This window comes from Onychomys torridus, chromosome 19 (genome assembly GCF_903995425.1).
Source record: "Onychomys torridus chromosome 19, mOncTor1.1, whole genome shotgun sequence".
NCBI classification, from domain to species: domain Eukaryota; kingdom Metazoa; phylum Chordata; class Mammalia; order Rodentia; family Cricetidae; genus Onychomys; species Onychomys torridus.
The window spans coordinates 26776303-26792885 of NC_050461.1; the positions used below are offsets into that span (position 1 = coordinate 26776303).

General features: G+C 39.3%; 1 protein-coding gene across 1 annotated transcript in view; it reads right to left on the minus strand.

Annotated features, from left to right (window-relative positions):
- The window catches only part of Themis (thymocyte selection associated), a 174431-nt gene extending 158229 nt beyond the window's left edge, over window positions 1–16202 (minus strand). The window contains exon 1 of the mRNA XM_036168522.1: window positions 16112–16202. Coding sequence (XP_036024415.1) covers window positions 16112–16202 — 91 coding nt within the window. The remainder of the gene's footprint in view (window positions 1–16111) is intronic.
- Window positions 16203–16583: the final 381 nt, after the last annotated feature.

The following is a 16583-nucleotide window of genomic DNA, read 5'->3' on the forward strand; positions in this document are numbered from 1 at the left end:
TCCCTTAAGATATTACTGGACAATAATAAACCATCACTTGGAAAATTATAGCTTTTATAAATTCTGCAAGTCTAGAAAATAGTCAAATCTCAGAGTAGCCTTTAGAATCCTTCTCCTGCCCACATCAAAACATAAAAAGGAAAATTTTATGACTTTGGGTTAGTCAACATTATAGCAAACTCATGAGCCATAAAGGGAGAATAGTTTTTTTTATAAGTTGGACTTTATTAAAAGTTAAAACCCTTTTCTTCAAAGGAAGACATTTAGAAATTAATAGGGTGATCAGTAATAGATGGTATCTGCACATTGAAAGTTGGGAAACTTTGGCACATCAAATGCCCAGAATATGCAAAAAATATATAATTTAATAATATAGAGAAAACAACTCAGTAAAGAATTGACAAATGATATGAAGACATGCTTTATTGAAGAAGAAAAAGCATATTGCTAATCAACACAAAATAAAGTGTCCATCATTATCATTATTAAGAAATTCAAATTACAATTACAAGGAGGTGCAATAAAATGGTAACACTAAGCTTCAGTGAAGATGTGTTCAAATTTGTTCTTTATGCATAATGAGTGGAACATTAGCCAAAATATCTCCAAATGTGAAGCAATCTGAGTGTCTTTCATGGGCCTTAAATAAAGAAACCACGATGCATTCCACACAATAAAATACTATTAGGGGCAAAAGGAAACAAAAACACAGTTTTACAACATGGGCGAACTGCAAAAGCACAATATAACTGAAAGATGCGGGTAGAAAAAGAAGACATGACACGTGATTCATATATGAACTGTTTATGGAAGGCAAATATTTAGACAAAAAGCCGATCAGTGGTTGCTTCTGACTGGAAAAGCAAGTGGGCATGGTTCGAAAACCATTCAAGCTAGCTCTTTGATGTGATAGAAATGGTCTTAACTAGGTGGTGATGGGACAATCTTTTCTATCATCCTGCAAGAAACCACCAACTAGTATACTTGAGAGGGTGTTCTGTAGAATGTAAATTATACCCCAATAAAGCTGCAAGAAAAAAATTGAATGGAAAGAGGACCCTGAAATTAAAAGTTCAAATGCATGAAGGAGATAGATATTTTGGTAAAACCTCAAGAGCAGAGTATGGAAGACAAAGGGTGTGGGAAATTTGTATGCTTAGTAAGCTTCATAGACAAGTGGTTTAGCTAAATGGATGTGCAATACAAGAATTTTGCAAAAGGTGAAGAGAATTCTAGCAAAGCTTTAGTGAGACTAGCCCAAAAGTTTGTGTAATAGTGAAAAAGACACAGGGATAGATGGGGAAAGACCAGTAAGCCAGAAATGTAAATAACGGGACAGAGAAACAATATAGGGCTTTATTGCTCACTCAAGTTTCTATTTTGACAAAAAAACAAAAACAAACAAACAAACAAACAAACAAAAAACCAAATGGAATGCCATAAGAGGGTGTTTGCAGAGGAGTGACATCTTCTAATTCACATATCAGACACACAAGTGACACATTCTAATACACATATCAGACATGTTCTAATTTGCTTATCAGACACATGACTCAGGGTACATGGTAGAAGGCAGATTTCGGGTTTCCAAGGATGCAAGCAGGGAAGCAAGTAGGGTAAAAATTTTGATAATCTTGTCATATCAGACACATGACTCAGGGTACATGGTAGAAGGCAGATTTCGGGTTTCCAAGGATGCAAGCAGGGAAGCAAGTAGGGTAAAAATTTTGATAATCTTGTCAATAAATTGAGGCACGAATTCAAAGTAGTGCAGGGGGATAAGACTCTAGAAAAGCTCAAGGAGAGGAATAGCAGTGTCGACATTTCTCCTTTTAAAAGTTCATTGCAGCCGGGCGGTGGTGGCACACGCCTGTAATCCCAGCACTCGGGAGGCAGAGCCAGGCGGATCTCTGTGAGTTTGAGGCCAGCCTGGTCTACAGAGCAAGTTCCAGGAAAGGCACAAGCTACACAAAGAAACCCTGTCTCGAAAGACCAAAAAAAAAAAAAAAAGTTCATTTGCACTTTCGTGAAAATTAGGTCAGAATACATCAAAATATTAACAGTATTTTTGCTTGAAGTGTTATGAATAGTTTTATGTCTCCACAATTACCAAAATGCCTAACCATACACATGTGATTTTATAAAGTGGAAAATAATTCTTTTTAAAAAATTAGAAGAATTGTAATGCACTGAGTATTTGCCAAATTTTAATTACCACCAAAACCAAAATGATGGCATATATAAAATAAATACTGGTAATGTTAGCTAAAAAGAAGGGTAGTCACATAAGTCACAGAAATGTTTCCTAAGTGCTAAGTGGTGAACTCACTTTGCTATGACTAGGTGGGGACAGTTTTGTTCCTGTAAGTTCCCTGACAGTGTGTCATTCAAATATGTCTAATTATTTACAATTGATAAGGACTGCACCTTAATGGTAACAAATGTAACATTGTGTCATTGTCCCACTAAGAAAGATTAGGTTATGTTAAAGGTTATGTATGCTAAGGAACCTCAAAATAGTAGTGATTTCAGCAGTATGACATGCAGCTTAGTATCCTGAACATTCAGTAGAGGCAGATGAGAACAGGGTCTCTTAATTGTCATTACTTGGCAACTCAGACTGGGGGTGGGGGAGGTTCCATTTTGACAGTCTACAAGGATAAAATATGTAAAATTATACACTGAGTCTTAAAGCGTACATTCCTAAATGATAGTCACTATAGCTCATATAGTCACCAGTGTAACTAAGGCATATGATCCCAAGAGATTAGGACAAGGTAGGTCTCCCACACATTCCAAAGTAGAGTAAATCAAGACCTTTAATTTTTTTCCCTTCTCTGTTTCTTGATTATATACTATCTTCCGAATAATTGAAGATGATATGATTACAGAGATCAACTTTTCTGTATAACTTGTTACCAATTATCCAGGACTTGAACCCCAAATAGTTCGAATATATATGGTAAAGGCAACTAATTGTTATCTTCTAACTACTTCTTACAAGGTAAACAACCACCTTGCCAGATGTCTAAAAGAAAGTTGAGAACTGGAGACTGCAGATGAAGTGAAGATGAACACACTCCTACTAACCCACGCGTCTCAGCTGAGTGCCGTCAGAAATGACTAAAACTAGCATTAGGAAGGTGTTTGCCCATGTGACTTGATGTCTGCTCACACCGGAGCTCTCATTTTCTGTATCTTCTCTGTCTTTCAGAATTTCTTTCCTCACTCCCTCGTCTTCCATGTAGCCCTGTTTCCATCAGCCCCGCACGCTGGTGCGTCATCGTTCAGTACGACCTTCCATGCTTTGACCACCTCTGTCTTCTGCACCTCTCCCCTCAGTGGTTCCCAACCCTCTCACTCTCACCCCCGCCCCCATTTCTTAACCACATGAAGCAAGCTCTTCACACGTTTGCCTTTGCTCTGTCCTCAGCAAGAACGTGATTTCCCCAGACATTTGCAGCGTTCATTTCCTTCGGGTATTCAGACTCCTGTTCAAATTTCAGTTCATCAGAGCTGTCATAACCCAGGGGAGAAATGTTGGGGCCTTGATTTAGGTGTAAGGGAAATGAACACTTCAGCCTACGTTTGGGAGTAGGAATGTAAGGACGTGCTTATATGTGGGAAGAATAAAATTAAGGGCTGAGTCCTGATCACCCTAGCAAAAGCCTACCCTCCCTTCTGCTGTGTTGACTAATTAGAATACATTTAAATGTATAATTTCTCCAAAGAGAGAGGAGCTTTCCATGTTGTTCCTATATCTAATTCTGGCCTTTTGGACAATAATTCCTGATGATGGATTTTTAAAATTTATATGCAAGATATTCCATGCTGATTCTGTCTATAAAACATGTTTCAATGAACCTTCCCATTTATTTACTATTTTTTTGTTCTTTGTAATTATATTTTGAAGTTCATTTCCAAAAATCTGGTATTGTGCACGTTTTAATATGATTATAGAATTGCCTAATTGCCACATGAAATCCCAGTGAATCTTATATATCCATCCCCTGGCTCATCTTGGTTCTGTTCATACATGCCTACAAGTGGATGATTTAGTTGTTTTTCATTTTGGTTTTGGTTTTTGATACAAGGTATCACTATGCAGCCCAGGCTGGCCTCCAATTTGAGATCTTCTTACTTCCTACTCTTACCTTTTGAGTGTGGAATATACGAGTGTGCCTGAAGGATGTACCACCACACTGGCTTCCTGCATAGAGTTTTACGAATCATTCCTTTCACTTTTAAAGGATAAATGAGGATTTATTACTTCATGACCATTTTGTCTCATACATTCATACATACACAATAAACAAATCAATGTTAAAAAACTCATATGGCATATGGATTATTCTCCATTTTTGCTAACTTTTACATTTTATATTTACTTAACTCAGTGTTGACAGGGATTAGAAGTTGAGGACATTTACATTCTGTCTACTGCATTTACTGTGGATATGTCTTTGATTTGCAGTTTATCTTTTTCCACATTCATGATTCGGGTCTTTTTTTGCTTTATAGATTTTTCTTAAGTTTAAACATGTTTTAATGTAATTTATATTTCTTTTATTTATATGAATGTTCTGCATATAATTCTGTCTGTGTGTCACATATGTGCTTGGTGCCTTAGGAAATTATAAGAGGGAATTAGACCTCCTTTAACTGAACTTACACTAGGTTGTGAGCTATCAGGTGGGTGCTGGGAGCCAAACCTGTGATCTCTGCAGGAGCAGCACAGTGACTGGTCTTCACCACTGAGCCTACTTTACAGCACCTGGGAAATTTACTTCCTTAAGTTCCTGGTTTGATATTCCATAAGGATTTTTAGTGTGTTTTTGTTAAGGTCTGAATTGCTAATGAAGTTTGTTGGGTTTTTTTTGTTGTTGGGGAGGGGTGGTTTTGTTTTTTTCTCTCTATTCTTCCTGTATTGTGCATGAAGCAGTATGATTCATATTGGTTGGGTTTTTGTTTTTTGTTGTTTTTTTGTTTGTTTGTTTTGGTTTGTTTTTTGGAAATGGCTAATAATTTTTCCTTACTATGTATCACTATTTATGTAGTGATAATAGTATTTATGATTCACAGGATTACTGTGGGCTACTTGTCTGTCTAAATCTGCTCACCTTATCTTTATCTAAACTTTCAGGGTGAGGCAAGGCCTTATTTTCATAACAGAGGACTAGGCAATTGCTGCACGCTTAAGTCAAAGATAGGATCATTGCTCATGTTTAACTTACCAAGGAAGCAAAGTCCTGAGTTTATAACCTACAGCTATGCCTCACGTCAGTAGGACATGAGTACTTTCTAAAAATGAGTAACAAGCAGTATATTAGAATGTTCTAGCATGGTTCCTGTTACTGTGGTTTTCAGTTAAAAGAATTTAGTCTAGTATCAGAGAACCTCACATCACCTGGCAACTGTTTTTAATTTGAACTTCTTTGTCTTAAAGTAGGGCATGCTTCCATAAGGTAAAGGAAACTTCAGACTGTTAAAAGAAAAGGCCATGATAATGCCTTATTCTTCAATGAAATGGAATAAAGTTAATTAAAAGCAAGAGAATAGCTAAGTCCTATGTGAATAATCAACAAATAGCCACTGAATTTAAAAGAAAATAAATAGGAATTAGAAATGAGATAATGAGAGCTAAAGTGGTAATTTGTAATCCCTGAAAGGTAGCCCAGAAAATAACACAAGAGGATCCAGGCTGAGGCCAACTTGGATTACTCTCAAACAACAAAAAAGAATTGAGTAGGGAAACTGAGTCAGAAGGATGATAAGTTTGGTCCCAAGCTAGGCTACAGGACAAGGTCCTGTCTGAAATTGTCACATGACAAAAGCACCTAGATAAACATGTTAATATTAAATACATTTATCAAGAAGGAAGTAACGGTTTTAAATGACTACAGTTCAACACAGAGAGCTACAGAGAGTCCAAGAAAGCAAATGGAGATTCAAGAACAGAAAGTCAAGGCACAAGTCTTTGATCCCAGCACTCAGAAGGCAAAGGGAGGCAGATCTCTGAGTCTGAGCCCAGTCTAGTCCACAAATAGAGTGCCAGGACAGCCAGGACTACACAAAGAAACCTTGTCTTGACAAACCAAAAGAAGGAGGAGGAGGAGGAGGAGGAGGAGGAGGAGGAGGAGGAGGAGGAGAAGAAGAAGAAGAAGAAGAAGAAGAAGAAGAAGAAGAAGAAGAAGAAGAAGAAGAGATCAGAAATCAATGAAAGACACAAAATAACAGAGAATATTAATAAAACCAAACCCTTTTCTCTCCAAATAATTCCATTTTGGGGAGTTCTTACAGGTGAGTTCTACCAAATTTGCAAGAAGCTAAAACTAATTTTGGAACATTACCTCAGAAAATAAAAGACAGTAAAAATCTACAGAGCTCATTTCAGAAAGCTAAAGCTATCTGAGATCTAAAATAGATACGTCTAATGGTTAATTTAATTCTGATTAAATGTGAAAATCCTGAATATAATGATTATATAGCAAGCTTTGATGCCACAGTGGACAGATGGAACATTCTGATTGTGGCTGTGGTGTTGAGGCCAGTCATGATCGACTGAGATGATGGAGGACATCTTGTCAGTAATACTAATTAGTAGTGTCTGTTCCTAGAGGACCCTCATCACTAAGCAGGGTGTCCCAGACCCAGGTTACCAATACCCGTGAGGAAGCTATTGACTGACTTGACTGACATCAGCCCCATATGGGAGCTGTTTTTCAGTTCCATTCACAGTGTGCTACCTTCAGTGAACAACTGGGTCCTATGCAGCCCTGAGACCCTCTGGAAATGTTCTTTACTCTAATGCCTTGTCTTATGGAAGGAATGGGACACTCCAACTGCCCTGACACATGGCCTCACACACATATAACAAGCTCTCACATCAAGCTCTTCAAGTGCCCCCCTGATGAGTATTTAAAGACAATAAAGTGTCTGTGTATGTGTGTGTGTGTGTGTGTCTGTGTGTCTGTGTGTGTCTGTGTGTGTGTTATAGTTAAAGGTAACTCAAATGAACAAACTAAAGAGATAAAACCATACTATTAGCTTAATGATAAATAGCATTAATTTAAAAGACCAACTTAGAATGTAAAATACCTATAAAGCAAGGAAAAGAGGAATTTCTTTAAGTAAAAATTAAATGCTAGCACATAGACCTTAATAAAGGAATTTTAGATGATTTTCTTTATGGCTAGAATAAGACAAGGATTCCCACTCTCAGTGTAGCCCTGCTCTATACTACAAAGGGAGGAAGAAACTCAAAAATAGCTATGATCAAGAATAACTCTTGATGACTTCTAAGGATATGTCTCTACTTAGGTGAGCCAATGAAATAAAAAAGACACACTACTAGAATTCATGAAAATTCTTCAATACACTGACCATCTTCCATTGCATCTTCTGTTTTAGTGGGAGTGAGTATGGAAAGCAAATCAAAGTGTCATCAGGTTACTATAGCAACACGAGAACACGTGTGCTTGTGAGTGTGTTCTAGAAAATGGCCTAGGATAGATGACCACTCTGCAGACATTTTCTAAACTCTAAAAAAAGATCTAGAAATTGTTTTATATTTTGATCCTTTTTTAACGATTTGTTTTATTATTTTTAACTACATGAATGTGTGTAAGACTGTGTGAGTGTATTTACATGCAAATGCAGGTGTCCACAGATGCCTGGAATTAGAGTTTCAGGTAGTTATGAGCAGCCACCTGACACTTGGGTCCTCTAAAGAGCACGATGTCATCTGCATCCATGAGCCATCTCTTTAGCCATTGTTTTCAGGAACAGATCCTTTTCCTGGCTCAGAGGACTTTGCTAACGAACTGAAAACTTAAGTAAAATTATTACATTTTTAGAAACCCCTGCTCAAAATGGCTTTATCCGGGTGGTCCTAGCATAGCCAGGGTCTGTATTGATATCTGTGGCCCATATTGCTGCCAAAGGCCACATGGATGCCCGGGGTCTAGGTCGCAACCTGTGATCATGTGAGTGTCCAGGGGTCTGCTGCAGCCAGAGCCATGCTGATCTGAGTGGCCTGCGCTGTCACCTGGGGCCATGATGACACAATGGCCTGGCTGCTGCCAAAGGCCTTGTCTGGGTCCATGGTCCTGTTGCAGTGAGGGTCTGTGTTGTGTTTATGGCCCACGTTACCACAGGGGAGTGGGTCATAGGAACCAATCATGTTGATATCCGAGGGCTGTGCTGAGCTGGCCCTGCTCCTCACTGGCCCTGGGATAACTGGCCCTGACCCTTGCTGGACTGGAGCAAGAGAGCTGGCCCCTACAGTCAGGAAAGATTTCTGCACCCCCTCACCACAGGTGTGCACCTCAACTGGGCAGCACACTAGAACTGACCCTGCTGTTGTGGATGTGGGGAGCTGGACCTGAAGATATGAGAGCAGGAGACATGATCCTGCCCACCCCCACTCCCATATGCCATATGGTAGCATGGGTGATGTCATAACCAGAGTCCCCCACTGACCACCAAGAGCCCGAATCTGATGCAAAAGCAAAGAGTCTCTGTATTGTTACAAGTTAACTCGGGACACTGTCCATCTGACACAGCAGCAGAGCAGGAGAGACCATGAGTAGCAATGGGGCAGGGTTTGTAAAGCAAGGGGGACTTGGGCCTACAGACTGCAGAGAAACAGACTCAGGATTGGTTTATGCGAGTGGCAATCATGTTAGTAACTTTTAATTGGCTGGGGTCAGTTGGGGGTTACACTTATCCATTTTGGGGCAGGCCTGAACAAGTCCCGGGCTTTGTCCTTGAGCTGCCATAGAGGCAGGCTGGCCTAGCACGTACTGACTGTGGGGGCTGACTCGATGGCCCAAGCTTTGTCTTTGACTCATGCATGTAGCTCTAAGTTGGTGAAGGCTCCTACACAGTAAGCCTTGTGGCTGAACCTTCAGTGGTCAGAGTACTGGAGAAAGGGAGATACCACAAGACTATGTCTTTTGTTCATGGCCCTCCCAGAAACCGTTTGCTCAAGTCTCAGGAAACTGAAATTGAGGCCTGATCTCTGAGAGAAGACTGAGCAGCCTGTTATGGCATCTGCTTGGTCCTTTCAAGTGAGGGAAAGGTGCCGTTCCCACCTCCACACACACCCTGCCCACTACTTGCAGCTGGTGAAAGAGTTGGCCCTGGGGATCAGGAAAGTGGGAGAACTAGCCCTGCTCCTAACCAGCTGCAGCACACAGGAGAGTGGGCCCTGCACCCTGCCAGGGCAGCACAATAAAGCTGACCCTGTTTTGGGGAAGACACAGGTGAGCCAGCCCTGAGGGCACAAGAGCAGGAGAGCAGATGCCCTCTCCTCTCCCGTTTGCTCCCTACAGCAATCAAGAGAAAGGGCCTGCACCTTCCTGGGCAAGATCGTGGAGCTGGCCCTGGTGGTATGAGTGTGGGTCAGCTGGACCAGAGGACTTAAGAGCAAGAGAGCTGGCTCCACTCCTCACTGCAGGCTGCTTTGGGTGGTCTGGAGAGCTCACCTGGATGGTGATGGTGGGGGAAAGCCACCAGAACCAGGGCTATGAGTTGGTCCACCCCAACATCCACCCAACTGTTGGAGCACGTGAACGGGATGAAACTATAGATCCGAAACTGTAGATCTCTATGACACAGGACAACAGTAGGATATCCAAGAGGAGTCCCAGCGAGGGCCCATTATGGACGGTGTAGCAGAGGCCAGAGGCCTGGAACCAGATCAGTAACTTATGGCAACAAATACTTGCAAGTGAGGAGGAAAGGACTAAAGGGTGAGCTGTGTGACCCATTGAGCATCACTACAGCTACAACAGTACAGCAACTACAGCTGTGAGACTCTTCCAAGTTTGTTTTGTTGGTTTTGGTTTTTGTTTTGTTTTTCTTTTTGTCTTTTTGTTTTTGTTTTTGCTTTGCTTTGGTTTTTTGTTTGTTTGTTTTTTTTCTTTTAAACTTTGGTTGGGGAGGTTTCAAGGGCAGAGGGCAGATGCAGGGGGATGGGAGAAGGGTAGGCTAGTGATGCATGCTGTGAAATATGCAAAGAATCAATGCAAGTTTTTTTTTAAAAATAATGTTGTATTGGAAATGCTACTAAATATTTACATAAGAAATGGCATCAAGTTTTCTTCAAATCTTTACAAGAGAAGACTTCTAACCATGAAGTTTAGTGATAGAGCAGTTGGTTATTATGGATGAGGCCATGGGTTCATGTCTCAAAGCCACAAAGAAAATGACATGAGAAACGCAGACAAGTGGTAGTTTTGCCAGCTGCAGTGTGCATGCCAATAACCCCACTGCTTAAGGAGTCCAAGGCAGAAGGATCACATCTGAGCAACATAGTAAGACCCTGTCTCAAAACAACAAAAATGAAGTTCGATATCCAACCCAATTTTATATGAATCCTGGAAACAATTGGACAAGCAATAAAAATTTTAAGTCAATAGTGTTCTCTAAAAGAGATACAAAATTGTTTTAAATATAAAAAAAAAACCCTATTCAGTGATATCTAATTAACTTGATTTTGCTGCATATGCAAAGCCTTGCTTGAAATTCAAAAAACATCAATGTAGAAAAATAAACTTACATAATCATGATAAAAGCTACAGGGGGAATATTTAATAAAACACACACTCAAGGTTTTTATTTTAAAAAGCCATTACTAACAAGGAGACAATATTCTGTAACTGGAAATGAACCTTAATGGTGAGTTACAGATGTTTTCTGTAACTGTAAATGCAACAGGGTGCTAACGCTTACTGTTAACCTTGCTTGGTTTTACGCTAGAGACACTAAGCAGTGTTTCAATGGGAAAATGAAAGTCCTAGGAAGAAGAAATCAGATCTTACAAAATCTGATGTGTCTAAAAATAATGAAGAATAATCTAAAAAGTATATATTAGAGATGTATTTTCTTAAAATTCATCAAACACAACAGACAAAAGTGAAAATATTGAAGGATTCCTAGTTTGTTTGCTGTTATTTGTTGGCTTGGGTTTTTGTTTGTTTTGTTTGTTTTGTTTTGTTTTGTTTTTTAGCTATGTTCCCATATCTTAGGCTCGCCTGAAACAATTTCTCCCAAGATGGTCTCCAGCCTTTAGCCTCAGTCTCTCTAGTACTGGGATTATAGGCATGAGCCTTTGCAGTTGTTTAAGATACAATTTATGAACATAATGGGGTGAAAAAATACTCAGAATAAATGTGGAAACAATGAAGATACCAACATAAAATTTACAAACACTGCGGGCCAAAAAGGAAAGACTTGACTTTCGAGGCATATCCAGTTCATACATCAGAATTTTTATAGATCGTAACATCATTAATTTTCAATGATGCTAATTTTCTCTAAATGATATACTGCTAATCAGAATTCAGAAAGGATGCCTGTGGAGGTTGACAAATGAATTCTAAAATGTATATGGAAATTCAACGAGCCCAACGTGAAGAATAAAAACATTGGAAAGCTTATTCCACGGCAGTAGTTTCAAGTTTGCCTGTACTTTCTAGTCATCAGGGAGATGTCTAGGGACAGTGACACCTTACCTCTTACATAATTAAATCTGTACCCGTGAGAAGACATCCAGACACTGATAATCTTAAAAACATGTCAGATGTTTCAAGCGTGCAATCAAGTTTGAGAACCACAGCCTTGCAGCACATTCTTATACAGCATGAAAGATGAATGTTCAGTAATGTTGCAGATCCACATGCATTAAGACTAAGAAACTGTGTAATGAACAGTCCTGTGACTGGAGAAGCAGAGAAGCCACTAGAAGAGACCTTGGTCTGAAACACAATGTTTGAGACTAGGGGACACAATACAGGGCTAGCCAAAAGAGCTTTGCAGCCAGGTATGGTGTGGGACCCCTCTAATGTTAGCACTTGAGAGCTAGAAGTAGGTGATCCCTGTGAGTTCAATGCCAGCTTGGTGCATACAGTGAATCCCTGGTCAGCCACGGATACATAGTAATATGTAATAGTAATAGTAATATGCTGTCTCATTTTTTTTTGTCTTTCAATGTCCCTGTACTCATTAGCTTTCTATAGATCTTAGCCCTCATTTCGCATCATATATAAAACAATCAATTTCAGGTAGAGAACTGATACAAAGGAAAGAGTAAATAATAGAACTTCAAAAGGCTGACATAATATTTTCCTAATTCATGATAAATAAAAATTTTCTTAGCAACACATAATAGAAGTGTAATTGTAAATTGGGCACTCTAAGAGGAAAATTGAAAACCTCCCAACCTCCCATCATGAAAAGGTACTCGAAAGGAAGAAAATGAAATGCTAAACTTCACAGGTGAGAAGATATTCACAACAGAAAGCATATTAGCGTGTGTGTGTGTGTGTTATCAAGTCATTAATAAAAATTTATAAACCCTAATATAAATGAGCCAGACCTAGGAACCATGTCCTAAAGAGAATATGCAAACATCACAGAACAGGAAAGAAAACGTTGTCGATCTCATTAGATACAAGGCAGGCAGGAACTAAAACCTGGACTCCCTGAAGAGTTCCTACCAGAAAGACTAAAATCAAGATGACCAATGACAGGAAATGAATGCCATCAGGTGTGTTAGCAGGAACTTTCGGAGATGGCTGATGGAAATGTAGACTGAACAGCTGCTTAGGAAATTTTCCTTTTACCACCCACCAAGCACAATATACACACCATTCAACCTAGAAATTTCACTTATTTTTAATATCCTTGTGAACATGGGTGAATAAGAGAATTTCATGATAAAATGCTACCAGTGACTTTAAAGTAGAAATAATCTGAAGCCCATCAACAGTAGAATAAGTAAATTTTGGTGGATTCATCCAATACTACATTACACACTACTAGAACGAAGGGCTTGCCCCTATAAACCCAGGCTTCCAGTCTGCTGAAGCAGGAGGGTCACAAACTGAAGACATGCCTGGCCTACAGAGTGAGTCCAAAGCCAGCCTATGGAACTTAGTGAGACCCTCTACTCAAACGGAAAGTGAAAAGAGGGTTGGGACTATTGCTCAGTGGCAGAGCACTTGCCTAGCATGCTCAAGGCCTTAGTTTCAACCCTCAGTACAACATAAGGAAAGAAAAAAAGAAAGAAAGAAAGAAAGAAAGAAAGAAAGAAAGAAAGAAAGAAAGAAAGAAAGAAAGGAAGGAAGGAAGGAAGGAAGGAAGAAAGAGAGGGGGAGGGAGGGAGGGAGGAAGGAAGGAAGGAAGAAAGAAAGAGAGAGAGACAGAGAGAGAGGAAAGGAAGGGAGGGAGGGGGAGAAAGAGAAGCAAACCACTATCCACTGCAAATCAATAAATTGTATAGAATAGTATAGATTAACTTTACAATACATGTACACTAACCAAAAGAGTCCATACTATAATTTTCCATTTACATAAAGATTATAAGTAGACAAAAGTCGTGGAGTATTGGTTAATTTGGGGAAGGATTAGATAACAATTGAAAAGTATACAAGATGAGTCTTCTAGAATACTAGTGCTTTTCTATTTCTTGGGTGACAGTTACATGGATGTACTTATTGTGTGAAAATGTATTTTAGTTAAGTGATAACATAGTGGTAAAGTCATAAAGAACAAAGACAATGATATGAACAAGTTCCTTTTATAAAACAATATGAACTACCATTTCTTCAAGTTAATATATAAAATCAAGACAATCTAATAAAGGTCTTCACTAGACTTTTTAAAGAATCAGTTAATATTTTTTTAAATGTACTTTAAAAGCCTGTGAACAGCTAAGTCAATTTTGGAGCATGGAATAAAAACAAGGGTGTCAGATGTACCCTGAACATATATTAACTAATTTCACAGCTGCTAGTCAAAAAATCATATGATTGGGAACAAATAGTTAACAAAAATCAAATAACATAACAGATGAGGTATTTCCAAGACAAATGATGCATATGTGAACATATTATCTGATTTGGAAGCAGCAAGATGGTACTAGGAAAATCTGACTGAACATGTACAAAAAAGGAAAATTGGGTCCCTGTACATCTCATAGCAAAGCATCCTTCAAATAAACTAAAGACCAAATATAAATTCTGAACCTGTGAGGTTTTTACAAAAATTCTTCCTAGATATAGAGGAAAAACTTCTTCCATAAATCCCTAAAAGCCTAAACCATGAGACAAGAAGCAATTGGTGACTGGCTTAGAAATGTAAGTTCTGGTGTCATAGGAGGTAAACATGATGAGAGATGGCCTAATCCCAAATAACCAGTTCACAAAAACTTAAGTAAAATCTAAGGCGACTAGCACAGACTTTTCAGGGGTATGGAGGTATGTAGGTGTGCATGTATCAACCTTTTTAAAATTTTTTGAAGGTAAGACTGAATCATTATCCATCACTTGGGATAGGGTTATATTTTGGTAAGCCCACAGGGAACTGAAAACATCAAAACTCTCAAATATATTGGACACATCCATGATCCTAGCTCAATCTATTCTATCCTAATCATGTGCAGAACATGCATTCTTACAGGGAATAAAACCAAATCCTTTGTTGTTGCTGCTGTCTGTTTATTTGTTTGTTTGAGACAGGGTTTCTCTGTGTAACCCTGGACTGGAACTCACTCTGCAGACCAGGCTGGCCTCAAACTCAGAGATCCACCTGCCTCTGCCTCCTGAGTGTGGGGATAAAAGACATGCACCACCTCTCCCCACTACAAAATACCCATTTTAAAACCAAGTATTTAAAATCCCATATAACTTACTGACTACTGTACTTAAAATAAAAACAAACAAACAAACAAACAAAAAAACAAAAAACCCAGAATTACTGTGCATTTCCACTACTTTGAAAAGTAAAAAAATTGGAAGTCTAACCATGGGAAGTGAGTTTGAAAGCCAACCATTCGTTAATTTCCTAGTCTTTTGACTAGACCCAGTTCCTTGTTTTGTTTTAATCCTCCTGTTCTTGTAAGCATATATAGATACCTACCTAGAAAATGTTTTCAGCACATTGTATGTAATCAAACTAACTTTAAAATGCTAGAAAACATTGGGGATTTCACGTATTACAGTAAGTTACACCAAAATTCACCAGCCTACCAGTTTTAAATAATTTTCAGTGAACTTTAACTTTTCAACACAGATTTTAAAAGGGATTTTGTAGTCACTGGCTACTAATTTCTATATCTTTAAATAAAATTTGCCACTATTCAAGGAGTTTAGAGCGGGCTCACTACAGAAAGAGGAGTAAAATCACAAGGCAGTTGTAGAAGTTCGTTTGGAACAAGGCAGCACTTATTCCTAAGGACTGTGCTCTTGATAGTCACATTTGGGGTGAAGCAAAGCAAGTTCTATTGTTTTCTTTTGGTTGTTTTTTTGGTTTGTTTGTTTGTTTGTTTGTTGCTTTTGAAAAATAATATAGAAACAAGTATCGACAATGTTTTTTGGATACACCCAACCAATCCATGATTATAGCTCAGTCTATTCTATCCTAATCATGTGCAGAACATTCACTATTACAGTGAATGAAATCAAACCCTGTGTTGTTGTTGTTTGTTTATTTGTGGAGACAGGGTCTCTCTGTGTAGCCCTGGTCATCCTGAAACTCATTCTGTAGACCAGGCTGGCCTTAAACTCAGAGATCTGTCAGCCTTTCCCTTCCACGTACTAGGATTAAAACTATGTGCCACCACTGCCTGCTACATCTGACAAAATGCTCATTTTATATTGATTTTTAATACCATTTTATACACCTCCTTGTTTTTTTTTTTTTAACTGTGTTACAATGATTTCCAAGGACTAGGCAGAAGTAGCACATCATTTGTATTGACTTGTTGAGTGCCTATCGGTGAAAAAGGTCACAATTCACATAGTTCGCCATCCCCATCCCTCCTCCAGCCTTAGTTTCTCCCTCCTTCACCAGCCACTGGGTCTCCACTATTCAGTAGCTCCTTACATTTGTGTGTGTGTGTGCACGCGCGCGTGTGCGCGCTCATCCTTCCTTTAGAGAACTCAGATTTGTGTTTGTGGGTACAATGAGGTTCGAACCAAATAGCCAAAACACTGGGCTATATACACAGCCTTTCAAGTAGTCTTTATTAAAAATCTCTCCCACAAATTCCCAAGGGACTTTATAAGAACTTTCTGGCAAGTTAAAGAATTAGAAAAATGCTTACCTTCAAAGTAGATGCCTGACTGGATTTCTAGGACCCTGGGGAGGGTCCTTAGGTCAAGGGAGTGGACAAATTCTTCCAGCGATAAAGCCATTGTTCTGTCTTGGCTGGTGTGTAGATCTGATTTTTAGAAAAGCTCGTGGCTTCTGGATGTCAGTTGTCTGCAGTTGCCTTCTTTGCTCATAATCCCCCCCCCCCCAAACAGACGGAAGGTCAAGGGGAAGCCCAGGTGGGGTAGAACAGCCTTAGGTGAAGAGGTTCTTGTCGGCAATGGCCGTTCTTCACAATTTTTACCTGGGGCAGAGCAGAGGTCGCACTGGAGCCAAGCAGGAAGGAAGAGAGCAGGGGAAGGCAGAGAGACCAGGCAGGAGGCAGAGTGGGTAAAGCCCTTTTCGTTCTCCTTGTGGCTTCATTTCCTTCTGACTCTGAGGTAGAACAGGGTGGGGGTGGGGTCTGTTTGTCTGAACCGACACTA